Here is a 27185-nt window from a genome sequence, read left to right on the forward strand (position 1 = left end):
TGACAGGACGAGGGGGAATGGGCTTAAGTTGAGCCAGGGGAGTTTTAGGTTAGATGTTAGGAAGAACTTCTTTACAGAAAGGGTTGTGAGGCATTGGAACAGGCTGCCCAGGGAAGTGGTGGAGTCACCATCCCTGGAAGTCTTCAAAAGACGCTTAGATGTAGAGCTTAGGGATATGGTTTAGTGGAGGGCTGTTAGCGTTAGGTTGGAGGTTGGACTCGATGACCTTGAGGTCTCTTCCAACCTAGAAAATTCTGTGAAATTCTGTGAAATTGAGATCCTAAGTCTACACATATTTCTTATGTCTCTACCTATAGTCAATACCCAGTGCTGTGTGCATGCTTAAATTCACAGTGTGGTGAATGCTGAGGCTTACGGTATTATGGTTTTATGTGGTGGTCTGTTCATGGAGCTTCTGGGTTTAGTGGTTCTGAAAACCAATTCAATATATGTGCTGGCTCGTGGAGTGGTTGTACAAGATTAATACAACTGGGGGGGGGGGGGGGGAAGGGAAAAGGGAAAAATAACCCAAATAAAATATCTGGATGGCTAATTTTGCATCAATTCATCTCAAATGTCAAGGAGAACTTACACCTTAGAAAGCTCAGTGAGGTGCTAGTTGGGATGGCTGATTAAATACATTGCATGATGGCTCACCCTCGCCTCAAGGCATCTCTGCAGTACACTAAGGGCTGTCATCATCACTATCCCATTTATTTTTTTATTTGATTTATTTATTGGAGAAGAGTAGAATAGAAGACCACATCAGAATTTGAATGTGAAGGTGCAACTCCAGAGAGAGCCATGAAGGAAGCAGGAGCTACCCCATTTCTTCCTGGCCTGTGTGACTGCTGGTCGGGTAGAAGCAAAGCTGGAGGCTGACCAGAAGGGAGACAAACCCTTTTCTTACCAGTTCATGCTCACAGAAACACTACAGGCATGGATTCGTCCCACCCAAGCTAGAAGCCTCGTTGCCATCAATTCCGAGAGATTCACTGTGAGCAGTCTGTCAGGACACATTCATTTTGAAGAACGAAGGGAAGAAATGTTGGCACAGATCAGCTAGAAGGGAGGTGGAAGCTCCAGCACATGGTGTCCTTACGGCAGGATTTGGTCTGTTTTTAAAGGATTTGCTCAAACAGAAATTCTTGGGTGAAATCCTTTGGCCTGCATTCTGCAGGAGGTTTGCCTAGAGGGTTTGGATGGTTCCTCCTGTCTCTTAAATCTCCGTTCTAGGAAAATATAGGTGAGAAGCAAGAGTGAGAATGTTGCTACCTGCTTATAGCTCAGGTTATGCTCCGCTTCCCTGCTAGAGCTCAGCATGTTAACGCACCTTCTCTCTCATGCCTGCAAGCTCATAACCCACTCAGCATCCTGCCAAGAACCTCATCGCAGCCGTTCTGTCATAACAAACAGCCCTCATCCCCCACGGGCGGTGTAAGAGCAGCGAGAACTGACAGAGAGCCCGACACAAAGCAAGCAGAGGAGACGAAGTGAGCTCCGGTGGGTTCTAAGATATATTTTTCCAGCACACATTGCCTGTCAAATTACAGGATCCAGTCAATACAGTGAAATTGCAGTCCTGGAAAGAAAAAAAGAAAAAAAAAAAAAGAGAGAGAAAAAAAAAATTTGATTCCGAATTGGAGGGATTAATGGTCAAAAGAATGTTCTTCTGGGAGTAATCTAAGTGTTATATTTACATTTGGCTTGGAATTATTTGCAGTGAGGAATTTCAAATGCAAATATTTTAAAAGCGTAACATGTAGAGAGACACTGTGGGCACTTCTGTTTTCTCAAAAAAAAAAAAAAAGAAGAAAAAAATTATTTTCTTGACTATTTTTTATTGGAATCTTAATGAGACCATAATTGCAGGAGAAAAAAAAAAAAAAAAAAAAAAAAAGGAAAAAATGTAGCTGTTAAAGGTTTGCTGTTACTGTACATACGGGCCTTGGATTAAAAAAAAAAAAAAAAAATCTAAATTTTTAAAAACTATTTATTTTCCAAAGTGGTGCAAAGGAGGGAAAAAAATGACTTAGCTAAGTAAGTCTTGTCCATTTATGTGCTTAGTCTGTATTTTCTTTTTCTAAAAAAATATATATGAATCAATGTTGAAAGTAGGCATGTTCTGTTTGTCTTGGCTCTCTCCTTTATCTTATTTTATTGTGTTACAGTAACAAGGGTGTTTTAGGAACAGCAGATTTTTCTGCATTTTTTTTTTGAGCAGAAAGTGAAGCGAGCACTCGGTGTCTTCGGGTTATTCTCTGTGTTGTAGCTGCTCATCTGTGAGGCTCGTGGCACTGAACGACACACCGACAAGAGGACTTGCACCTATTTATTTGCTCTCCTGGTCTGGGAGCAGCCTCACACGGTGATATTATGCAGATTTCTTTCTTGCATGAGGGCCTGCATGAGTGCCCTCTCCTGAGCAATATAATAGGACCAGACCTCACAGAGCTGAGAGGTTTCCTCCCCTTCATATGATGGTCACAATTTCAAATTGCTTCTCATCAGCAGGGTTTGGTGCCTGTAGTTTTTTTCATGTGATATTTCAAGATCTCCAACTATTTTTCTTATTTTGTTCACGTTTATTTATTCTTCATTTATGTTCTTTGCCTTAAATTTTGCTCAAGTTTCCCACAGGTTTCTTTCACTTCTTTCCACCTTTATTTCTCTCGCTGACTTCTGACGGATGCCACTTTAAGTGAGGAGCAAACATGTTAAAATAAAGTCCCTTTTTTTTTTTCCCCCAAGGAAGAAAGTGTCCATTTAATATCCCATATGCCCATCAAAGCCGATGAGGAGGCAAAGCATGACAGGCATATTCTGTGCTCCAGACCTTCTGGGTATTGGCAGGAGAATGAAGCTTGTGTCTGACATAAGAGGACATCAGGAACCAGGGAAACTAACCTGAAGCTTTTGGACAGGGTCCACTGAGCTGTCAGTCAGAAGGAGATAAACTTTACATGAAATAGGACCTTCTAAAGCCATTAGTTATCCACTTCTGCCAGAACCGCTGACGCGCAGCTCTGGAGGAAAGCAACGAGCGGCAGCCAAAGAGAACAGAAAACAAACGTGAATGGCAATATGTCTCTGAAGAAAGTGCCTAGTACAAATGTGGGAATGCTTCCTGGTCTGAGGAAACACGGTCTCCAAAAGGCTCGTGTACAAATAGTATTGATCCACAGGAAAACTTTGTTGCCTGGATGTCCTGAAAACAGGGAGATTAGCTCATCCCAGGCAGATGGCTGTAGCTCTACACGAAGGGAAAACACAGCAAGGACCAGTTGTTCAATAATCTGTTTAACTGACTCCAGGAAGATCTGTCACTTAAGGGAAAAAGAAAAAAAGAGAAAAAAGAAAAAAAAAAAAAAAGGCGGGGTACTGCAGGGAAAGGACGAGGAGTGGTGATATTGCTATGTCAGACATACATTTGGTATACATTAAATAAGCTATCACCACCTCCCTCCTCCTGCTACTCTGCTCATACAAAATGTTCTTTAAAATCCCTGTCCTTAAACCTTACTGCTCTGGAAGATGCTCAGCTGGCTCCGCACGCTGGCCACCAGACAGCACTTTGCACGTGGAATGTGTCGTCCACAAAGCTGGTGGGTTTGGGGCAGGGAAAGGCACCCTCTGGGGCACACGGGGCTCCTCAGCCGGCCTCGGGGAGCTGGAGTCCCCCCAGCAGTGGGAACACACAACACAAGGCTGCCACGGTGCCCATGCACAAAGTAACAGCCTGCAGGAGTGCAGCTGCTTGCCTAACGCTTGCAGATAACAGGGCTGTTATGCTGATTTACACCAGGTTATGCTGATTTACTCCAGGTCCAGGCCCCAGCTATTTCCCTTTGTTATAAATAATGAGCGGTAGTTAAAAGGTGACACAAAGGGCTCCTTAATCCTCGCAGTGTTCTTCCCTGATTCATTTGCTCCTGTGTTTCTCGTGATAACCACTGCAGGCAGAAGGCTTTATAACGCAGTCTATAAACTTCCACCCAGTGGAGCTCTGCCAGTGCCAACCAATGACCCAGCAGGCAGCGAGCCTGTGCTGACTCAGTGATCCGAGTCTGCTTTTAATTTCCTTTCTCTACTTTTCCTCCATCCTGCGAGGAATAACTGTGAAGTAAATCAAACGGCCTATCTCCGCGGGCTGCCCCTTGGCTTGGCACAGGCCGAGCTGGGGGAAGAGGCTGCCAACGCTGCGGCCTCCTGACAAAGTGGGTTCTGTTAGCACAGTGCAACAGACTGCCACACGAACCCGCTGCCGCTCCTGCAAGGGCAGCGATCACAGCCCTGTGGTCCTGCTCCTTGGTGGAGCCAGAATCGGGAATCACTGAGACCTGTGGAAATTTTGGGGGAAGAGTGTGGGGTGGTAGGGGAGCGCTGCTTCTGTGTTTCTGAGGAGATTTTTAGTTCAGCCTGAGGAAGGGAGGGAGGTGAGGGTGATGCTGTGGAGAAGCACCCTGAGGAGGCCGGGGGGCACAGAGGGTGCTTTGCCAGGCAGCTCTTTGGGTTAACACCACACCGGGATCAGGGCACTGTGCTGCCTGAGGTGTGTGTGAAGCAGGAGAGCTGCCATCCACGCTAACGGGCCTGCCCGAGAGCTGGGTAGTCTGGCCAAATTCCAGCTCTGGCTAAATTACCTGAACTCCCCTCAACGTTATAAGCTAAATCTGCTACTCCTGCCTTCTCTTTCTAAAACATTATTTAGCGTTTCTGTGCACTGCTGAACAGCCACCGGGCTCCATCTCGGAGGTGCTTCACCTAACAAGGAGCTCTCCAGACTTGCCTCAGGGGTGACTTGGTGGGCAAACCCTGCAGTCCGCATTCAGCCAAAGCTCCAACTATCGGTGACATAACTGACACAACATTTGTTCAGAAGGGATTTCAACTTTTCCAGTGAAAACTGCTGCAAAAATGCCGAAACATCACATAAGTGAGCAGGCTCGGCAAATTTAACAGCAATGAAATAAAGGACAGTTCACTGCCAATTGATGCCATTGAAGCAGCCTCAAATATTTCTGATTTCTTTTACCTTTTGCTCTGAATCCCTTTGGCTGGAATCTGTTTCCTCATCCAATTGCTTCCCTAATCGTTCAAGAGACTTCAGGAAATGGCAAAGCCAGATCCTGCAACTCCCCTTGTGTCTAATGTCATCAAGGGAAGTTCAATTATTATCACTAATATAACACATGTGTTTAATAGGCGCTTCAGCGGGCTATTTGTGACACGTGGCCTGGCAGAACAATACCCTGCCAGCCAGGGTGTAATACTATCCTCGGCTTTAGAGCTGGAAAATTCTCCCCAGTACGACAACTGCCATTACCTCAGATTTACCAACTCCTTTGAGGCTCCTAAGGACCCTTGGGTTGCTGCTTGTTTCAGTTTATGTTACTTAGCTGCATTATATAGTGAAATGAGGGCAAGCTATCTTGTCAGAATCAATTGGAGCCATGGGAAGGATAGGAGCTTGTTAAAGCCTTGGCTCACACTGCTGAGCATTGCTAACCTACTGCCTTTCCGCTGGGTTGCCTATTTCCCCATCGCTTTTATCACAGCATTTGCAAGTGAAAATACAAGGGTTTGCATCAGCAGAGATGCACGCAGGGCACCTGTGGGCACACCTGTGGCCTGTGAACTTTTATCTCTACAGTTACATTTCAAACAGATGTTTTATGCTTTGTTTTCAGCAGTTGTTGCTGTTTGTTGTTGCCCTGAGTAACTTCATTTTTAACAGCTGTCTGACAGGACAGGCTTTTCTTCTTGACAATGTTTATTGCTTATAATAGAAATACTCAGGAAAACTCATTTCATGGGAGAATAAGATGGAAAGAGATGGGTAGAAATGGAAAAATTTAGTCAGATTTTAAAACATATTTACAGAAAGTTGAATTTACAAGGATAGCAGAGGCTAAATTCTCAATCTAGTAGCACTCCAGTGTGTCCTGTGTCTATGTATATAGGAAAATAACTTATAGAGAAGATGCTATTAAAGAAGGCTCAGCATTGTTGCTTGGTTTGTTGGTACTGTGTTGTATGGGTACACTCTGACTGTCTCTGTAAGTCCAACTGTTCAACCGAAAGTGAACAACAGCAGCAGAAAACAGTACGGCAGAAATGTGAGTGCTGAATATTTTCAAGGCTTTAATGATGCGTCATATTTTAGCATAAAGTAAGCTTTCCAGGAAAACCCTGGGTCCAGCGTCACTCCCAGTGCCAGGTCTCTCTTTAAGAAAAGAGCAAAGATATGAAAATGCATATTTCTTCTCTTCATCTGTGTCTTTCTATGTGGTTTCTCTTGCTGCCTCTCTTCACACTGAAAATTAATATCTGTCTTTTGTGGTGTCCTCCTATAGAGAGGATGCACTGATGATCTCAAGTGGAAAGAAGATGGTGACGAATTGTTTGAATGATCCCCAAGGTTATGAGAAAAATGACTTGAGAAAAGGGCTGCTTAGCCTTTGCTAATTTGGTTTTGGGTTTACTCTGTTTATAGTGTGATCCTCAAATAAGCTCTCATGGTGTAATATCTCCCCAAGCCATAATATCATTCTAATAATTTAATTTATAGCCCTGTTTGTTTACATTTATGGTTTAACAAACCAGCTGGCAATTAGGGCCCTAATTATGCTGTTATGCAAAGTAGCTCCCTTTATTTTTATAACATCGGCTGCAGCATAAGCTGTATTTGTTTTTAATTGTGAAATCAGCCATGGCAACATGCTGCAATGATCCATGTGTCACAGCTGGGAACGCTGCTCAGCTTGGCCCAGTAAGGTGCAGAAGAGCTGGATAGGTTACAGCGCTCGGACTCCCCATCCACACCAAGACAGGGGAGCCTAATGTGAAGGCTGAGTATTTGCCCTGGGTCCAGCACCAGCCTCTTGGTATTGCTTCTTCTCCTCCTTCTCCCTGTATAATTTCTCACCAGAAGAAACCAAACTGTGACATTCCACAGTAGCACAAGGCTCTACCGATTCCCTCGCATTGCTGGCGAGCCGTGCAGCTTGCTGGACTCACAGGGGTGTGCCGTTAGCAGCAGTAAACATTTGGGCATGTGCATAAGGAAACCTTCAAAAGGGCAGGAGATCAGCAGACACATCCTGATCAGCAGACACATCCTGCCGTCATCTCTGGCTTTTGGAACACCAGGTGTTTGGTCCTAATTTCGCATGTTACAGGAGGAAATGAATGCAGCCGTCTAGATGGCGGTGGTAACTGGGTGCTGGTCCTCCTACAGAAGGAGAAGCTAGTTGTGCTCTGTGCTAGAAGTCTGCATAAGACAGCTGAGATCTCCCTTCATCCTTCATCTTTTATCCGTCATCCATCAGTCATGTCTCCTGTTGGGATTCTACTTTTCCAGTCATCTTCAGTCCTAATTTCTCTCTCCTCTATGCTTTCATTTTGCTCTATTTCTTGTCACATTCCCATGATTCAGAGATTTTTTTTTGCCCTTATTTCCAGAAACCAAGTTTGAGAATTCCCTCAAGTCTCCAGCTGTAGGTGGTTGCTGTCTTCCCAGCTCTCCCCTTGCCAAAAGCACGCGCACACATGCACACACATTCACATGCACTTAAAACAGCTCAGGCTTTGTGACCAGAAATGTTTCAGAGAAAGGGTGTGACTTGCATGTGGCTCCAAATGTTTCAGTCTGTATTGGCCAGGAGATGTTGGGTCTGCAAAACAAGAATCATAATAAATCACAACTCTAAGGGGGTTGCAAGTAAAAGGAGAAATTACAAATGCCTTGCATTTACATAGCTGTCTTCACCCATTGGACTTTTTCACAGAACGACTTGTCTTATCTTCCTAGACAGGGACCAAACGGACATGAGTTCAGCTCTTGGCATAACCACAGACCGCTTGGATGATCTCAGACAAGTTACTGAGTGGGCTGCTCTCGAAGTCTGCTCCTGCAAAGTAGGGATACTCTCCCTCCTTCTGCTTTCCCATTGTATCTGTTTGAATTCTCCTGTCTTTTGGAGGACACATCCTATAGGTTTCCACATACCTGGTGCCTCTGAGAAGTCTCTGGTTTTAGGGGGAAGCTTGTGCTGGCAGTTACCTGGGATTTTAGGCTATAGGATGTGAACGTCTGCTCCAAGGTAGGGAGTAAGTAAATCAGGTCAGCTAGTGTATGGGCTCAAAACATAGCAGAGGCCTCCATACTGCAGAGGCCTCCATCATGTCTTTCCTGGGCCCATATTCTAAATAACAGTACCAGGATAAATTACTCCAGGATTGTTATTTTTATCTGATGCAATATGAAACTGATATGCAAAGGTTGACTTGTTCACTCCAACTGAGCACATGAGCCCTGCTGCTCAGGATGGAAACTTTCCCACCTACCTCCTCCCCACCACTCTTATCTGCTGAGCAAGAAATGATAGAGAAAAAAAAAGAAAAAAGAAAAAAAAAAAAAAAAAAAAAAAAAAAAAGAGCTTCCACCCAAGAGAGCAGAAGCAAAGAAAAATAACTGTTTTATGGAAAAATTAGCAAATATTTTTTCAGAATTTGTTTTTAAAGTGAAACAAAAAAGAAATCAAATCCTTTGGATTTGAGATTTAATACTGGATGCATGTCCTGGTGCTTTATTTTTGTTTGTTTCTTCAGAAGCAGTCTGTCAATCTCTAATGGAAATAACTGGAGACGTGTGTGAATTAACACACACGCACACAAAAATGCAGACAGCAAGAAGAAGTCATTCCACAGTCTAGCCTTGTTAAAGAATACAGTCAGTTTCCAGCAGCAAACCTTCCCCCCTCAGTCTCTCTAGCCAGAGGAATTTCTTTCACCTCCTCAGAAGCTGCTTATTAAAGCTAGGCTGGTGCTGGTTCCCAGGTAATAGAACAGCAGCAAAGCTTAACTAATCTATATTTTTACTGCAGTAATTAAACTGTGCACTTGCTAATAAAAAGGTAACACTTTAAATTAAGGCCCCATTTCTAAATGCTATATTAATATTTATGAAATGATTACTGCATACAGCCACATTCTTTAAGGACTTATTAGAACGCGTGTTATAAAACTCAATTGTAATAAAGCCTTAATGGTTATGCTCTGGCGAGCTGCAATTTTTTCAACCCTACAAGTGGCGTCTTCTGAAAATGAGACGAAAATACACACACACCCCCCACGTCCCCACAAACTTTTGTCTTTCTGCAGCTGTAGGTCTTGGCCCAAGTACTTCTGCTCAACCATCTATGAGGTAGGGGTGGGATTTCATTGCTGTGGTATCTCTTCTTGCTCTCCAGCCACTTTACAAAGGTCTGCAGTCTCCTGTGAAATCTTCGGGATCATACTGGATCATATTTGCCACCTGGGTTTCTGCAGGACTCTCAAAGGGCAATAGGCTTCTATGTTCAGGCACCTGAATCCTGCCCTCGGCATCTAGGCTAGCTGGATGGCCAGGCTCCTTCCAAGTCAATGCAAAGAGGTAGGGCTGCCGGTGATAATTTATTCCCCCTCCCCAAGGCATTTTGACATCTGTTTGGAAACTCCATGTGAACTGGAACTGCACCGAGTTTGCAGCTTCAGGGAGTGCTTGCAGAGGAAACAGGGTGAGGTCACACAAAAAAATTCAGACTCTCATCACCATGGTCACTTCATGGGCCAAGAGATAGAGGAGACAGAGACCAAAGTTTTAGGAGCAACGGGGAAAGAAGCTACTTAGACTATTTCCTTCGTAAGGGAATATATCATAGTGCCAAGGTACTCTTAATAGTTGTTTTTACGCTTACTTTTACTAACTAGAGATGCAACTACTCGACTTTTTCACCTTGAACAGTTATTTTCAATTTGCAACTTTTGCACTGAAGAACTCCGAATGTTTCATCCAAATGCAATTGGCAAGGGGCTGTACTTAAGGTGGTAATTAACAGCAAGACATTTTTATGTTGTTGCTCTTTTTATGTTTTCTACAGTTGTAATAGCTTGTGATGCAGTTTGCCTAACCATGGTATTTCTACCTCCTGCCTTTCCTTTTACTTCAGCTTTCTAGAAAGACAAACTTGAGGTCCCAAACTTGCAAAGAATGAACGTCCATAAAATATTTTGCGTCATGAATGGCTCAATTTAAGGCAGTGGGACTTCTTAGGCATAAAAATATTCTCGTGCAAAGTGTTTGGTAGTTTGTAGCATAAGTGATTAACCTCTTTTAATTAAAGCTCGAAAAATAAAAAATTCCAGCACAGCTCACAGACAGCATAACAAATGGAAGAAACTCAGAGAGAGAAAAGCTCTTTCTATGAAGGAGACCCTCAAATAAAATAAAATAAAATAAAATGAAATAAAATAAAGGCAACCTCCACCCCAACCATACAACATCTTTAAGGGCCAAAATGCAAAGACTTTGTGCTCAAACTGACCTAAGCTAAAGCTTAGACTTTATGGTCTAGTAACATAGCAACGTTTGTTATGTATAATAACAGCATCCAAAATGACACAATAAAAAAAGAATTATCTATGATTAGAACTAAACTATTGAAATGTCTCCAGCTGGAGCCAAAATTTGGAAGGGGACAAGGGAGGGGGAAAGAGGAGTTTATTATTTCAGTAGCTGCAGCGAAAATCCCCTCTGGGTGCTCTGCAAACCACCCTCTGCTCTTTGAAACCATCCCCCTCATTGACATGGTAATGGTCTTTGTTGAATTCAAAGACGATTACATCAGAAATGTGTGGCCTCTTGTGGGTTTTCCAAGGCTTATAAAACACACAAATTATATGAAAATATTGGGTTGAAAAATTAGTAAGCCATAGGAGTTTGTGTTGTTTTAGCCACGCTTTACTGCAGGGAAGGAAAACTGTGGCTCCTCCAGACCTTTGCCCAGTCTTTCAAAGCCACTTTATTATTTTTCTTTTCTGGTGGGCTTACTTCGGATATACAGCCTGTATTTCGAAAGGACTTTCATGCTGGAGCAAACATTTCAACATGCAATGTGTAAAGACCAACAACTGATTCTCTTCTCAATTACTCCAGCACAGCCTTACTCTTTCTGCAGTATAACTGAGGAGAAAGTTCTGTCCCACAACATTTTCTCAACTGAATTCTCCAAAGAGATTGCTCTCTTTATGGATTCTTGCACCCAGATGACAACAGTGTATGTACAAATGGGAAGTCGTGGCTAGAAAGTACTTTTTAAAACATCCTTAAGAAATGTGGCGTTCATAGACATGATAGCACCACCTTGAGATAGAGTACAACACACCCAACTCGGGAAAAGCACAGGTTCTTTCCAGCACCTCTAAATCAAAGCTAAATCACAGCTGGAGCAGTGGGATCACATAGCTGTGCACTGCGGTGTCGTGAGCACTGAGCAGTGGCCTCACAGCAGGACTAAGCTGAGAACAAAATCAGCTGTGAAGGACAAGTACCTTCGGGAGAGAGACTTTGTCTAAAGGATGGTGTTGGGGATCAGGATTCAGGTGTACTGGGCTCTCTCTGTTTAGCCATGTAGGTATTCTCAGTAGTGCTATCAATGAGCTACCTTTCCTTTCTTCTCCATCTTCTGGTGACTCGTAGTGAGGAAGCAAAAGCTCATTCTGCCATGCCCGTGTAGTGAGACTTGGATCTGGCGAGAGCACAGCTGACACTACCATGTCCTGAATGTGTTTTGTGGGTGTGTATTTATTTATTTATTTAATTGCCATTTGAATGCCACATTTGAGCTTCTTCTCAGAGTTCATTTAAAGCTTCCCCAAAGGAGTAAACAGAGCATACAGGGGGAGGCTCACGCTGTTTGTGCCATCTCCCCTACGTGGAGCTTGAAGTATGAGTTAGATCTGCAAACAAGATCCAGAGTTAGGAAGAAGGACTACCAAAACCAAACAACAAAAAAAGCTTGTATGGGGTTTTTAGATGCTCCGGAGTTCCCTGCACAGCCCGTGGCACAGCCCTGTCCCGGCAGGTGGCCGGTCGCCTGCAGAGAAGGAGCAGCAGAAGCGAGGGAGGCAGCCTCGCTGCCGGGCAATTTGCATCGTGAAACCACGGCCCCCATCTCTCCGCTGCTGCTCGGCTGCCAGGTTGCTGTTAAGGAAAGCAGCGGTGCCAGGAATTAGCTATTCATGTATAGTCTATGTATAAACACGGCGTGCTCACCAGAGCACCCGCTACCGCAGACCTAATGGGACCTTTAGCTCTGCCTGTGTGTAAGGGGCAGATAAATTTAGAAGTGAGATAGTCTGTTTTGACTACCAATTAGGTGGGTCTGAAGACAGGAGGAGACATAGGGGAGATGATTTTTCCCTCGGTGGCTGCTTGGCACCGTTACGTTAGCCTCCACACGCATGATTAATTGCCCCATCATTCAAGTAGCTCTTTTTATTCTGGCCACTCACAATATTATTATTATGAGCTACTGTTTTTCCAAAGCCAATTATTGTAGGATTAAAATACAGCATCTACCCTTGTATGTGTGTAGATGCATAAATAAGGAACCAGTAATCAAAAAAAAAAAAAAAAAAAAGAAAAAAGAAATGCAATTAATTTTTCTCCCTCTCCCTCTTTTTTTTTCCTCTACTTCCAGCATTTCATATCCATATATAAAAGCTCCTGAAGGAGAAGGCATTTGAACAAGCAAGGAGAGAAAAGTTTGTAAGGGGAAAAATCAGTGGGACCCTGCAGAACAAACATGTATAAAGGCTTTGTTTCAAAGTGCACGAATGCAAAAGCCTGTTGGGGATAATTTTTAGGCTTTGCCTATTTTTAAAGGGTTGAGGAGCAGGAGTAAAGTGAGAAAACAATTCTCTGTAGGAAGCTGTAGCAGACTAAATGGAGCTTGTTGTTATTGGCAGAGGCATCGATGCTGAGGGCAGCAGCATCGTTACTGAAGCTGGAGGCAGTGGAGGTTTAAATAAATACAGAGCAATCCATGAACCAAGATAAAATGTGATCTAGCTGTGCAGGGTCCTCCTGTCCTATAAAGCAAGGAGGTTTGGTGGGGTGTGAATAAAAGGAGATGAATGAGGGCTATCAGATAGGAGATATGGAAGAAAGTGGAGAATTTTTTATGCTGGTTGGTGTGTTATGAATTAGTCACACTCTTTATGAGGATTTTATCTGGGCATCTCCCTTGCACAGAGGCGCATAGACACGTTGTCCCCAAAGGCAGAATTAGAGAATGACAAAATCAAGGAGCTGTTGGGCTCTCAACTGCTCAGTGCCCAAGTCTGCAGCTCCCCTTGCTGCAGGCAGCCTTTCCCTTCAGGTGCAATGACAGACTCGGGGAGAAAACCCAAAGCTTCCCACCCACTTTTTCTTTGGCCTTACTCGGTCACAAGCTCACATAAAATTGATGGGGATTATTGCTGGCTAAGGCCAGCATTAACACAGGATTTGGCCCAACATCTCACATACAGCTAAGCAATACTAGCAACAATAAAAAACCCCATGAAATGGTTGCAAAACCGGTAGCCTGCAAGACTGCACAAAGTCTTGCCTGGCAACCTGTCCAAAAAGATTTGACAGAAAGTATTCCCTAACCCTCACCACAAGAGGCTGGAGATTTCAAGGTTAGGTGATAAAACAACCTGCAAGGAAGGACTTTATGGATTTGTCTTCTTCATCATTTACTCCTTAAATACACCTCTCCTTATCTTTGCAGTATTTTCTCATTTTTTCCTCTGGGCATAGATAGCCCAGCAAAGAATTGGGACATCTAATGTTATTCTAATGCTGGTGTTCACACACAGCCTGACCCTGAGCAGTGCTGGTAGAGGCGTTCCTGTGGTAGGAGACCCCAGCTACACCTTGCAGTCAGGCCTCATATCATGGTCTTCGTTCTCCCCACTCCTGCGCTGGGATGAAAACGCAGCAACAGAAATAGGTCCAGGCAAGCGTGTAGAAAATTCCAATTTTTTCCTTGAGGAAAATAGTATCTCTCGATTAAGTGCCTTGTTCATAGAGATGGAGGTTAGGCAGAGCAACATGGCTGTGATATATCAGCTGTAGATTTGATTTCCTGAGGTGTTTGCAGAGTGCCCACATCAGTGCGCGGCCGTCCCTAGGGCAGGCGGTTCCATACCCGCACCCTCCCGTGCAGGAACAGCATCGCCTGTCCTGCTCTCAGTGCTGTGTTGTGACTGCAGAACTTCCAAGCGGCCAGTGAACCATTGAATGCTGTTATTCAGTGTTGTGTGGAGGGGTTATACCAGTGCCTAAGTTAAATAAACCAAATAAACCAGTTACAGGTGAGCTGCATCCCAAAAAACTGTTTTCCTCCCAGATCAGCCAAGAAGCAGGCGCAGCTCTGCAACTGGTGGCCAACAGGAACAGATCCATTTTTGGGTGCCAAAAAAAGTGAACAATGTTCAGTGTCCTGAGTGCCCTGGAGAAGGAGAGGGATGGAGAGTTCTTCTACCTCCCTCCCTTGCCTGCCCATTTGGGGCTGTGGCTGTTAACCTCGGAGCCCCGTAAGGGCAGAGCCCAGTGCCACGCACCTGATTCCTGCAGCCAGACCCGGCCGGAGCCCGAGGCTGTTTGAATACACAGGATCAAAGAATCAAGAGCCTGTTTGTAATTTCTCTATGTAAATAAGAGCAGCATTTGTGCACTCGGAGGCTGTATAAAGAAGCCTTGGTTTAGCAGTAAAGAAGAACTATTTTTACAGAAGCCAGCGAGAGAGGCTGGAGCCACCGATTTAGCGGGATTACAATGAACAAAAAAAGTCAAGCCTGGAACTGTTTATTTTAATTTAGGGCTTTTGGGGCCACGGCAGGCTGCTGGGGTGGGAAGATATTATTTTTATGGACTTAATCAGATGGAGAGGATTTGTGGGCATTGCTAATTGAATGGAGAAAACTGAGAGAGGTGTCTACTTTGCCTTGAAGCTCTCCTTTTTTTCTTGTTTTTCTTTGTGTTTGGGAGTCAGATGAAAAGCGGTTTTATCACCTCACATAGGCTATGGAGGGCTAGCAGGCTGGGAGAGGTGTATACAGATAAAAGGAAAAAAGGTACTTCAGTTTGTAGAGAAACCTTTTGTCTCTCCTGGATTCAGCTGCCTGGCTGAATGGGCTCTGCATTTGTTTAACCTTCCCCATGGCAAATGAGGGCTGGCAGTGGCCTGGTGGTGAAAGAGTTGTTTAGTAATCCTCTGTACCTGGCCTTTCCCTTTAAAACACTTTCTGAATGCTAGATAATGAATCCTGTAATGGATCCCATAACACAGGGTGCCTCATTTTCCCCACTGACAGACAGCTAAGGATTACATGTATGGGCCAACACATGAAAATGCAACAGCAAAGTCACCAAAATCATACCTCCAAGCTGCACACTCAGCAAGACATGAACTTGACTTAAATACTGCTGTTCCAGGTAGTCTTGCAGATTTTTTCCCGTGTTTTTCAGTGCTGACTCCCCCACAAAGCAGCAAGCAGAAACCAGGACAAACCACCACTGCGCGTTGGTGAGCGGAGGATTTTCAGGGTGTTTCTTTCCTTGGTGGTTTGTTTTGTTTGTGGCAGAGGGAATTCCAAACAAACCAGGCGATGAAGAACATCCCAAAAGCTGCCACTTCTTGTGTGTCTGCTCAATGATGTCACTGAAAAAAAAAAAAGAAAAAAAAAAAGAAAAAAAAAAGCCGTCAGGGTGTAAATATCCCTCTCTGCACACCCTGCAGTCCCCATTAGGGCAAATGTGTCAGGCTCACGTAGGAGGCAGGACTGAACAGCACATTAGTTACGGTCCAAAAACATGATCTACAAATATTTTCTATATCATAATTATACAAAATGAGTGGAAATTTCTCCCCCCTTCCTCAAGTCCCAAAAACATAGCCCATTATGAACACAGAGCCATGCTGCCAACTCTACAGGAACATAAATATCATTTAAGTCTTTTTGTGCTGTGTAGTAGCTGGAAAGTGGAAAAATGATTGAGGGACAAGTGGTTTTTAAAATCCCCGCAAGGCCTGTAACTTACCTGTTTATTTCAAGAAGAGCTGCAACTGCCAAAAGGAAAGGAGTTACTTGAGTTGCTATCATGTTATGTTTCCAGAGATTATTTCAAAATAAACATGGGTTGGATCTTTGCTGTTCTCTTTCACTCAGCATTCCTCTACACGGTGACCACAAGGCTGCACGTGGGGCTGGGGGCAGGGGCTGCTCCTGTGCAGGATCCATCTCAGTTTGGACATGGCCTTAAGGATGCTCTGGGTCATGGGCACATCACTACCAGAGGCTGCTGCAGGGTGGAGTCTTCAGAGCCAAGAACAACCCAAATGCTTCCCTTTGGCCTCAGGAAGATGCTCCGAAGTGAGATTATTTGCTGTTGAGAATTAGATTGTGTTCAGAAATCCAGTGGGTGAGGACAGCATAAGCCAAGCTGTGGAAGACAGGACCCTGCAGATAACCCCATATCACTATGACTTCATCTCACGGGTGTAAATTTAAAAGATCTTTATACTACGTAAAATACCTCAAATGACAGAGAAATTATCAAGTCATTTATAATTGACTTTCAAAAATGTAAGAGAAAATTGGTAAAGTAATTAACAACATATCTCAATCAAGTAAAAGAGAAGTGGTATTGGAAAGTCAATTGTAATTCTTCACCAGTCTTTGGGTGTGAAAAAGAACTAGCTTAATGTTCATGCTTTGTGTTAAATCTTCATAGGAGTGTCAATTCAGCGTTGAATGGTGAGGAATTTACATCAGGTTAAAAGAGGACAGGGCTAAGAGTTATTTAACAACCGGTTCCTTTTCCATTATCGGTGTGAGTAATCCTGATGGAGTTGTGGAACAACACACGGTGACGTCTGGCAGAAATGATGGTTAACAACACAAAAGGTTAAAGACTAGAGGCTGCAGGAACCTGATACCTCTGGCATTGATCCAACGGGTAACACTCGAGTTCAAAGAAAAGATATGGATTTATCCCTGATCTGTACTACCTCTGCCAGTTATATGGTTGTCAAAGGACTCCAGAGATCCAATTTTCATCATCTGCTCAGCTACAAACTTCCTATGTGACTTGAGTAAAGTGACTAAATCTCTCTGCTTTTCAGTTCATGATCCCTCCAGTGCAGGGGAGACAGTTCCCTTCCTCACAGGGGTAACGTGGAGAAATGCTTTAAAAGCTGCAAGGCTCTGCTTTAACTTTTCCATTAAACAGATACACATTTTTGACCAGACTTGTTTGTAACCTCTGTACCACAGCTATCTGTCACAGAATACATTTCTGTGAGTTATTGAGCAAATATAAAATGACATTTTTTAATGATAGTCCAGGTGCCAGGTACAAATTACGAAATCTAGGTAATATGGATAATGATGACTGACACTGTAATTGCAGAAGATCCCTGGTTGTGAAAGAGACATTTGAGTTTTAACAAAGAAAAACTGATACCAGGAAAACAAAACAGAAAAATATAAAATTTAGCTGCCTTCTTCCTGAGATCACAGAGTAAGGTGTTCCGGATAAACTGCCACAATATTAAGAAAGCAAAGAGCTAACTGGACTTTTAAAGTGTAATCACGTTTTCTTCTAGGCACACTTGACTCTATTGCCATTATAAACCATCACCTGCAACTCTCTAGTGCATCCAAGTAGCTTTCATCTCGCATCAACGGAAGCTGTAAAACAAGTTCATGCACAATTTGCACAGTCCAGGTGTCTGCAATTTCCATCTACTGATCTGCACAAAACCCCCAGCCAGTTTCAACTAACTTGCTTCATACCTGCAGAGATGGCGGTAATGATATTCCATTTAATAACGTCGACATCTTTGTGCCAATTGAGTTAAAGACTCACCAGATTCTCATCTAATGAACCAAACTAATGAATGATAAAAGATCATTAAGAAAACAGAGGCACCGAGGAGGGGAACACAGAGCCAGCTGAAGGCTTCCTAGCAGCTCAAGGAAATGTAAACTTTCCTGCCCCAGGAACAAGCCCATACTGCCCCAGCCTTTGAAAGGAAAAGGATAACTGGGGGAAATGAATCAGGACAAGGAACTGGGGGAGAGCTCCAAAAACTCAAGCCTCTTGCTGTCAAAGAAATGACAGACAAGGCCATAATTTACTCAGTCTTTTGGAAGATGGAGATAATTACACAGTTGCTGAACTAAGTTACACATTGCAGCCATTTGTTTCCCTCCAGTTCTGTTTTAACTATCCTCAGCTTGGTCAGCAGAGTTCTGACTTTTGTGATAACTAGCAGTCCTCACCGCCCAGCTGCTGGAGTCAACTACAAACAGAAGAGTCCAAGCATTCATTGAAAACAAAATAGGAGGTGTTTCAAAGCATCTGAAGATAAATACTGAAGATGCTTGAAGAAAAAGTATTGTCCCTGCGACAGATAAGCCAGGCACTGTACAGAAAAAAAAAAAAAAAAACTAAAAGTTTCCCATTTTTCTGAGATGGTTTTGTGATTCTTGTAGTTGGCTTGCATCTCTTTGGCACCTAAGATTATCAATATTGCTAAAAATTCATCTCAAAATTAGTCTGTTATATTCAGTCTGTTTCCTTCTGGAATTCAGAGAATCATCCGTTTTGTTTATCAGCAATCCCTGTCAGTCTCCCCGTTGGTCTCAGCGAAGGGCAGTTCTCAACAGGCTGCAGAGGCTGGCTGATCCCCAAGTTTCTGGGTAAAACCTGCTAGTGTGCATGCTGCGGGGAATGTTTGCACTGTCCTAATGCACAGTATGAAATGGGTGAAGGGTCCACATCTAACTCATGTGTAGCCCAATAGTGGTTGTTCATGACAGTCACTTGGCACAGAGGTTAGAGAGGTGCCATAGGCAGGGGAGCTCCATTTATCTCACCTGCATTCAAAGGACACTGGGAGCCTGAATGCTCAGTTTTATGGATAAAAATAAAATGTCAGCCTCCAGACTTTTCTCTGAGCACATCATTCTCTTGGATTCCTCTGCATGCTCAAGCCACTAGCTTGGAGCTTGCATTCCTGCTCAGCGTGGCTCTGTGTTTTTCAAAGGCAGTGGAAATTTTGTTTTGGAAACACCACCGCGAGTGCAAACAGGAAGCAGGAAGGGCTTCTTCAGAAATGCAAGAATATGAAGGGAGTGCAGTTTCCATTTCTTTGGATCCAACCCATGAGTTAGTTTTGCAACAACAGCAAGATATGAGTGGTGAGGTCAAGAGAAAAGCAAACATGTAGCAGCCACAGAGAGTGACTTTCAAAATCGCCTGTTGGAGCTCTGAGTCACCGAATGTGCTACACGCAGCCAGGATGCCTAGAAAAATAAAGAAAGATGCTGAACAGTCCCTGCAGTGCAGCTGTGTTATTGACAGATGGGATTAAGTGGTAGGAGTGCTCAAAGTGGGATATTTTCTTATAAGTGCATTGCCTTTGTTTGTTGTAATTTTGATTTTTAGTCCTTTCTGCTAAGGCATTTGGGGACCTTTTAGCCTAGAGTGTACAAATGGATGTTTGTTATTGTTTCTGTTATTGCTGCTATTTGATTTGGGCATGTTTCTGTGATTCAGCAGTACCCTTATGAGATTGCAATGTGACGTTTGTTTGATCAGCAGATCATAGGAGTAAGAAGCAGCAAGGGAGGATGAGTTCTGTGCCTTTGCAAGGTAACAGGCTTGCAGAAGGAAAAGTAACATCAAGGTCTTTTTCCTGGCAACTACAATGTGTAGCTATAGACTCAAAGGGTCCATATCCTGCAGGATTATATCCTTTGCCTGATTTTTGAAGCACTTTCTCGTGCAACTAGCAATAGTAAGAATGCATTAGAAGGGCTCAAGGGTGTTCTGCCCTCTCACCCTAAATTTCCCCTAATACACCTTTCAAGCAGCCCCTTACCCACCCTGCTCTGGCCCTCATATGTGGTGCATTCCATGAGAAGTACCAAAGTCTTTCTCCTTTTTGCAGTAGCTCCAGGATGGAGCTGGTTGAAGGGCACCAGCCAGAGTGGGTGCACAGACATCCAGAGAGAGAGCAATGCTGATGTCTGCTGAAATTGCTGGTGTGTTGGTGCTTCTTGTAGTTTCTCAGTGAAAGCCTGGCTCTTTCCAGCTCGTGTGTATGTTCGTGCATGTGCTCTTTTATGCCTGCACTTAGTTCGAGATGCTCTGATTTTATATCCAGCAATGCAACTGGGGGGCTTTAGCATACAAAAGAAATGTCTTTCCTCCAGCTGATCTTGGCCTTAAAGAAACCGTAAGGGAAAACATGACTAGAAACTAAACATGAAACTTCCCCATCTCTTCCAATCTTGTCTATCTTCTTAACAACTGTGCCAAAACATTCCTTGACCAGGTTTTTATAGCTGATAGATTACAAATTTATGACACACAATTTAGGGAGATTGCTTAACTTTCAGAGGTGTAGCTGAGCCTTTGGCTGGCCGATTGGCTCGGGGCACCTCACCATAACCAGCCACCCATCAGTCATTGCCAGCCACCACTGTTTGCCTTTCAGGGATGCCGGAAGAATGGCAGGGAGATTAACGGAGGCACTCCTTGGTTTTTCAGACACAGTCAAATCCTTTCCCTTTCTGCCAGTCCTTTGTGACTGGCAAATTACAGCGTGAGCTTATCAAACATTGATAAACAATAGAGGACTTCCGCACTTGGGAAGAAAATAAAGTAACAGGATTAGACAGGCCACTGCATTCCAGCGCTGTGTTTATTCTTCACGGGGAAGATAGGTCTATGTACCTTAAGGGATTTCTCCTTCCTTTTCTCAGGAGTGACTGAACTCAAGTGCAGTTTGCACACTCTTTTAAACACCTCTCCTAGGAAACAGTGTTAAGGGAGCAGGTCTGTCAAGGAGGGCACTTAATGGCAAGTGCCACCCCAGTGTGCAGGGAGGCACACAGCCATGCCTTCCTCGCTATGTGACGTGGTGCAGAAGACCACGTACTACATCCAGCAGCACCGTAGGCAGGGAGGATGGCTGCAGCAACACCCTTTTCATCCCACTGAATGCCAGTGGACTTCCAAACCCCAAGGACTGGGGCATTTCTTTCTGGCCATAGTTCAGGAGTCTGTGATGTGATGGGTCTTGGTTCCAGAACCAGCTGTGTGCATGGGAACCAACTCTACAGACAAATGGCATAATTAAATGCCAATCAGAGCACATGTCAATTTGGCAAGGCCCTTCTTTCTTTCGGAGGATGTGTAGAGGATGTGCAGTTACGCACCCGAATGCAGATTTTTGCTCAATACTGTATGTGTAAAGAAATATTTGCTTATAGGTCCTCTACCTGCAGGCTAGGAAAATCCCAGCTCTCGCCTCTTTGTGGTGCAAGGCTCCTCTGGCCCAGCAAAGGCAGCAGCTCCGCAGTGGTGTTCACTGGTTGCTGAGTGGAACCAGGTTGAGCTAAGCAGAACTGATGTCTGATGACTGGCTTCTTCTGGTTTGTTTTTCCTATTTCACAGAAAAGTGGATTTTTCATCCTTCTACTCCATGAACTGGTTGAATTCAGGATTTTTTCTTTCCAGCACTGGCACTTTACCAAGGCTCCTGAAAAAGATGCAGTAATGTTTTTTAATCCTGTTCATAGCATAGCTTCAAATGGCCTCATTTTTTAATCCTGACAAGGTTTCTCTGCTGAATTCCCAAGCCCCATTTACTCCGGGGTCAGTCAAACCTTTCCTCTAGAGCAGACGGGGATTTGAGGTTTCTCCACTGACATTAGAGCAGGGCTGTGTGTTTATACCTCTAGAAGACCTGACTCCTTGCATAGACAGCACGGATCTTTATTTTCTTTGCTTTCCAGTGGGATAGTAAGTACGAAGGGTGCTTGTCTGCTTGCTTGATGTTCCATAACAAGCAGCCAGACGTAAATCTGTTACTGTCCAGACCTGAAGTAGGTAAATTCAGGTTGCCTGCATGTATCTGAATGTACCTGCATGTATCTATCTCTGAACCCTCCACACCCAAGCCTGTGTTGTCATTTCCTTGCAAAAGCAAACTTCCCCTCGCAATCCCCAATGCTTTTGCTCTCCTCCTTGGCCTCCCCTGCTCTCAGCCTGCGGCACACGTCGGTCCTGGTGCCGCAGCACTGGGAGTCTTGTTCGAACATTTCTCAGTGCATTTCAGACCGTGAAGGCTGTTCTTGTCTTCCGCCCTCTCTCCTATGCCCAAACAAAATGTTTCTCAATGGTAAGCTGTCATTAAAGTTCAGAGAAGCAGAGAAAGCAGATCCGGTTTCATATCTAATTTGCTGTAAAATGAGAGGCAGGGAAGAGAGGAGTCCTTTTTAATTAGAAAAAGGATTGCCGAGATACTTTAGCCAACACAGTCTTTCTCTCCAGTGCAAGAGCTTTCATGCGTGTAACCCAGCCCTCTCTCTTTCCAAAGAATGAAACATTATAAATATTGCTCTCTGCTCTGTCTTTATTCCTATTTCTCTTCCGAGTACTTTGGATCACTGCCGTCCTCCTGATTGCCTGACAAGTGAACGCTGAAGAGAAAAGGAGCCGAGGGCCAAAGCCTCTCCTTCTGTCAAGTGCCAGTTACTGGGCAAGTGTAAAGGGAGGACAGGGCGACTGTTAGCTCCCACCAGCATCATCCTGTGCAGCACATGTTCCCGTGTCATACAACAAGCCCATGGAAGTATGCGCCACTTTTTCCCCAAATAGGCTTGGGACTATGTCTGCCTCTTGCAAAACTTTGATGAAGAAAAACAGCAGCCCGTGGACTTTTCTAGGCATGAAAGGACAAAAATAAAGAAGGACAAAGAAGTGCAGCATAGAAGAGAACATTCTGTAGAGCTTGATGCAGGCTTGCGTGACTCTCATCGGGAGAGTGAACGATTCGTTTAGGTATCTTGGGTACATCCCATCCCATTTATCACTGAAGAGCATTCATAGGCAGAAAAAAAGCAGTCAGGTTGCCAGCAGCAGAGGTCTTTGCAGGTCATTTTCCTGTGCAAACACTGAAATGTCACAGGCAGACAAACCACCCTTCCTCAGAGCAAGGCCAGCCTTCGTCAGTGCCAGAGCAGGCAAGCTGTGGGCACCTGGATCTTGTGTTGTGACATCAGTGCATCTTCCACTAAGGCTGCAATTTAAGGGCCTATCCACGGAAAAACAAACTCATAAAACGCAGATTTGCAAGAAATTATCGCTATTAAACCAGGCTACTTTCTCTTCCCACAAAACTGTGTCTCAATTAATGGAAATATTTATTTGGGTGACTTGCAGATTATGTCTCCGGCCAATTAGCTCCATCTCAATGTTCTATTTCTTGCCTTTGAATCAATAAACAGTTCAAGATTTCCTGGAGTCAGAAAATGAACGTCAGTGCCAAGAACTGTGGGTGTATTAAAACCATACCTACAACAATAGCCTCAACAAGGGAGCTCTGCTAATCACTCCCTTGTTTGGCCGGGTGTCTGACAGAGGAGCTAGAAAGCTGAAAGTATATAACACCCCCAATAGAGGAAACCACAGCTTACAGAACCCATGAAAAACATTTACTAACCTCCAGGTACCCTTTGTTCTCTATCCCTCCTGACAAGCACTTTTCTTCAGCACTACATACCTTACATGCCTTTGCCATACGATTTGATTGGGGGCTTATAAGGTGGATCAAGAAGAGTGAGTCATTATCTGCCATTTATCTTTCATTTAATGAAAGGCGAAGAAATCGCAAGAAAGCAGGACACGGCGTTCCTTTCTATAATTTGGCCAAATTGTTCCAGGTTGCTTTCAAAACTGAACAAATCAGCCCCAAAACTCCTGTGCGTGCATGTGGGCCCATGCACATGAGCAGATGCAGAACTTTGGGGGTTTGTGCATGGGAAGGAAGCAAAACAGCCCCCGTGCAACGATTTCTGCTGGGGAGCGCTCCCAGGGCAGCACCTTTGCCCCATGAAATGGGATATACATAGGAGGGGAGGTCTTCCACCTCGGCCAAAATTGGGTTCTAAAGTGAGGAGAGGGGACAAAAAGGAGGCCTACCCAGCTCGGTGCTGACAGAGCCGGTCCCCTCGGCCATCCCAGCCTTGACGCCGTTCCAAGCTGGGAGCTTTATGGCCGCGTTAGCACGGCGCCCCTCCACGGGATGTATTAGTTTGGGCAGGGTGCCATGCTCATGCAGCTCGAAGGCTGCTAGAACGGAGCTGGCTCGTATTCGGCCTGCTTGGGGAGCCTGTAGGCATGCCCTTCCCCTCTGGCTTCATCAGACCCGCTACCACCCAGGCTGACACAGACTGAGGGTTGCTCACCCCGTCCATGTTAGGCCTCTGATGTGCCAGGCCGGTCAGTGGGCTGTCAGGCATCGGGGTGGCACGAAGGTGGGGTGGTGTGGGGACTGCATTCCCTTTTAACCTTCAGAAATCCCTATACTGGCACACAGAGCCAAAGCATCTCAGTTTTACAGGTCTGCTTATGAGAAAGCTGGCAAGAACTGGTGAGGGCAGCTCAGAGGGCTGGTGCTGATGGCATCTCAGGTTGGGATCCGGCGCCTGCCACCGGTTGGGACTCTGGGATCCCAGCGCACTGGGCTGACAGTGAATGAAAGTGCTCTAGGTAAAGATAAAGATACATCAGCAGAGCTGTACAGACCTTAGCACTGCAAAAGGAGACAGCTTCTGCAAGTCAGGGATAGGCACGTTAGTGAGATCTAGGTGAGGCCCATAATGTGACCTAATGGGTTTTCTTGCAGGGTTTGACTAAGGGAAATCAAGGTGACCCCAGAAACATAGCAGCAAGGCATCATTAAAATTTGGCAACAGAGGAGTTAAAGCACAACACAAGTCTGTATCAGTGACTTGAGGCTGTCCCGCTCCATCATGCCCAGGAAAACAATAACCTTTAAAAGAAACTGCAGCAGAAGAGCCGGTGTTGCGCGGTTCTTCCACCCACAGGCATGTGCTGGCTGGCTCTTGGCCTCTTCGGCGGCATCTGCCCACACAGTAAGGTCAGCGTGTGTCATTTTCTGCTTACCGCCGCCTCTCGCACCTCACTCCCACTCCATGGCTTGTGCTGGGCCATGGCCATGGCCAGTTCAGCCACTTGCTGCTGCCAAGTATGTCCAGCATCCATCCTTGCCATGCTACGTGCAGCCACACTGCCGGCCGCCAAGAGGAGAAACCCAAGATGGAGCAGGGGAAGGTGATAGATGCGGTGGGACCTGGCGTGTCAGTGGTATGCTGACTTGGCAGGGCTGGGATCTTAGCGGTCAGGATAGCCGTGGCTCTGCTGGCAGCCATGCCAGCTGCCTTTTTTAAGATGTAAATCACTGCTGCGAGCCCTGTAGAGCCCTGCTGTCAGTCACAGCAGAGTTTGTAATTCTCAAAACTACTATATTTTACATTCTTTGGGGGTTTGTTTTGCTTTGGTTTGTTTGTTTGTTTGTTTGTTCACTGGCAGTCGAAGCTGGGCTCAGTTCTGTAAATGAAGCTGGTTTTTATTTTTCCTCGCATGACAGCTATAAAGCCTCGGGTCACGATCACGTCAAATCATCCCTGCTAAGCGGAACATGAGCTGGTCACTGCTTGGGTGGGTGGCCTCCAGCTAGGATCCAGATGGTGGTAAGGATTAAATCATCCCCGGGAAGCAGCACCAACTGAATGTCCGCTTTTGGCACGATGGGACTGACAGTTCCAGCCTTCATGCCCCGCTTGGGCTCTGATCACTCCCAGCCCCAGGGAATCTCATCGCACCTTTCACAAGCCCACGGGGATCCTAGGATGGGTCCAGCTCGGAGCCAACACATTTTGCACCCATTCAACGCTGGTGTAAGGGATGAAGCCAAGTGCATAATGCTGCGGGTCAGGCCTGTTGTTTGGAGTTAGGAGATGACAGATCAGAGCCATGATACAGGGGAGGTGGCTGCATCTGGCAAACATGATTTGGATTCCTTCTGGAATCTGTTATTCCTTTCCCTTGCACAGCCTCTGTCTCCTGCACACAGACACACACATCCCGAACCTTGATGTCCATTAACTCCCAGCAACTTTGTCCAAATCCCTCAAACCAGGAGGGCCCCTCCATGTGGAAGCTTGAGGAGGAGGGCCAGGGGAGCACTCGTGCATGCCTCAAAACACAGTTTTGTCCTCGTCCCTGCCGGAGCAAATGGATGCACGCTGGGCAGGCTGTGGAGCAGCCCGTCCAAGTTTTGGAGCATCGCTGCGGAGAGCCGAGCCAAGAAAGAACACATGGTGGTTGTGTGCTGCAGTGACACTTCAAGAAAAATCGCTTTGAGTCGTGAGCCTGATCACTTAACTGCAGCGGGCACCTTCCCAGATTTCCTGAGTCAAATGTAAATTGCCTGAGGAAACGTCCCCCTCCTGCCCCCCACCCCGGCACCGCTCCCCCGTCGCACACACGCTGCCTCTGACTGCACACCCTATGTCTCAAAGCCATTTTACTGTGTTTACAAATTATGAACATTCTGGTCAGTTAATTATGAAAATATTGGTAGGTCTGTAAGGCTGGCTCCCGGACGGAGCCGGAGCAGAAAGCAGGCTGGAAAGGCCTTGAAAAATGAGCCGCTTTCCCTCTGCTCTTAGTGCCAATGGGTTTTGTTGTTCTAGGGAACGACTCCGCCAGTCTGCAAGCGCCGCTTCACAGGCGGCAGCTCCGGAGGCCGGGCTGGCGGCGTGATTTACCCCGCAGAGCTGCCCCGTGTTAGCAGGAGGGAGCCGGACAAGCAGAAGGGTGGTGGGAAGGATGAAGTCTGCTCTCTGTTAGCCCCGCGTAAATCTCTGTGCAGGAGCCAAGAGCCAAAGCTCCAGCAGCAGGACTCGGTGGAAGTACCTCAGTTCACACCATTTTAAACCTAGTCCTGAGTTAATTTCAGACTCGTCTACAGCTGGAGCACCTTTATGAAAGGCAGGGCTATGGCTCTGACCCCAGGAGAGGGTTTTTGCTCTGGCCTAGTTCCCTTGACTTGAGCAGGATACATCCCTCTGTGTGCCTTAATATGAGGATCAGGGGAACGAAGTCCAGTTCTGTCTGCGTAGGGACTGGAGGTCAGGCAGCACTCTGAAAAGAAGGGCAGGTCCTGCAGAGCCAACTTCTGAACCCAGTGGAGTTATGTGAGCAGAAAAATTGACCCGTTGCTCTGACCTAATTTCCTGTATTTACCTGGCGTAAGTGAGAGGAAAACATGTATTTGTTCGCAGCCTGTTTTCAGTACAACAGCACTTAATTTTCATCAGCCGAATCACTGGCCATTGATTTCTAAAGAATCACGCCAAGGCAGAAAGCTTAGAGAAAAAATAATTTTCCTACCTTACCTCTTTCCTTATCTACCCTAAAGGAA

The 27185-nt window shown here is 45.2% G+C and overlaps 1 protein-coding gene and 1 long non-coding RNA gene across 2 annotated transcripts in view; both read right to left on the reverse strand.

Annotated features, from left to right (window-relative positions):
* LOC311421055 (uncharacterized protein) overlaps positions 1-27185 on the reverse strand; it is a 44210-nt gene that overhangs the window by 12239 nt on the left and 4786 nt on the right. Inside the window, exon 3 of the mRNA XM_084492581.1 lies at positions 15256-15536. Within this exon, the coding sequence (XP_084348707.1) occupies positions 15256-15536 (281 nt within the window). The remainder of the gene's footprint in view (positions 1-15255; positions 15537-27185) is intronic.
* On the reverse strand, positions 2282-3763 carry LOC311420877. The gene is made up of 2 exons (XR_014684584.1): positions 3524-3763; positions 2282-3326 (listed from the first exon to the last, which is right to left on the reverse strand). It is a non-coding gene; the product is annotated as an uncharacterized lncRNA (long non-coding RNA).

Source organism: Aythya ferina (assembly GCF_964211825.1).
Source record: "Aythya ferina genome assembly, chromosome: 18".
Classification (NCBI taxonomy): domain Eukaryota; kingdom Metazoa; phylum Chordata; class Aves; order Anseriformes; family Anatidae; genus Aythya; species Aythya ferina.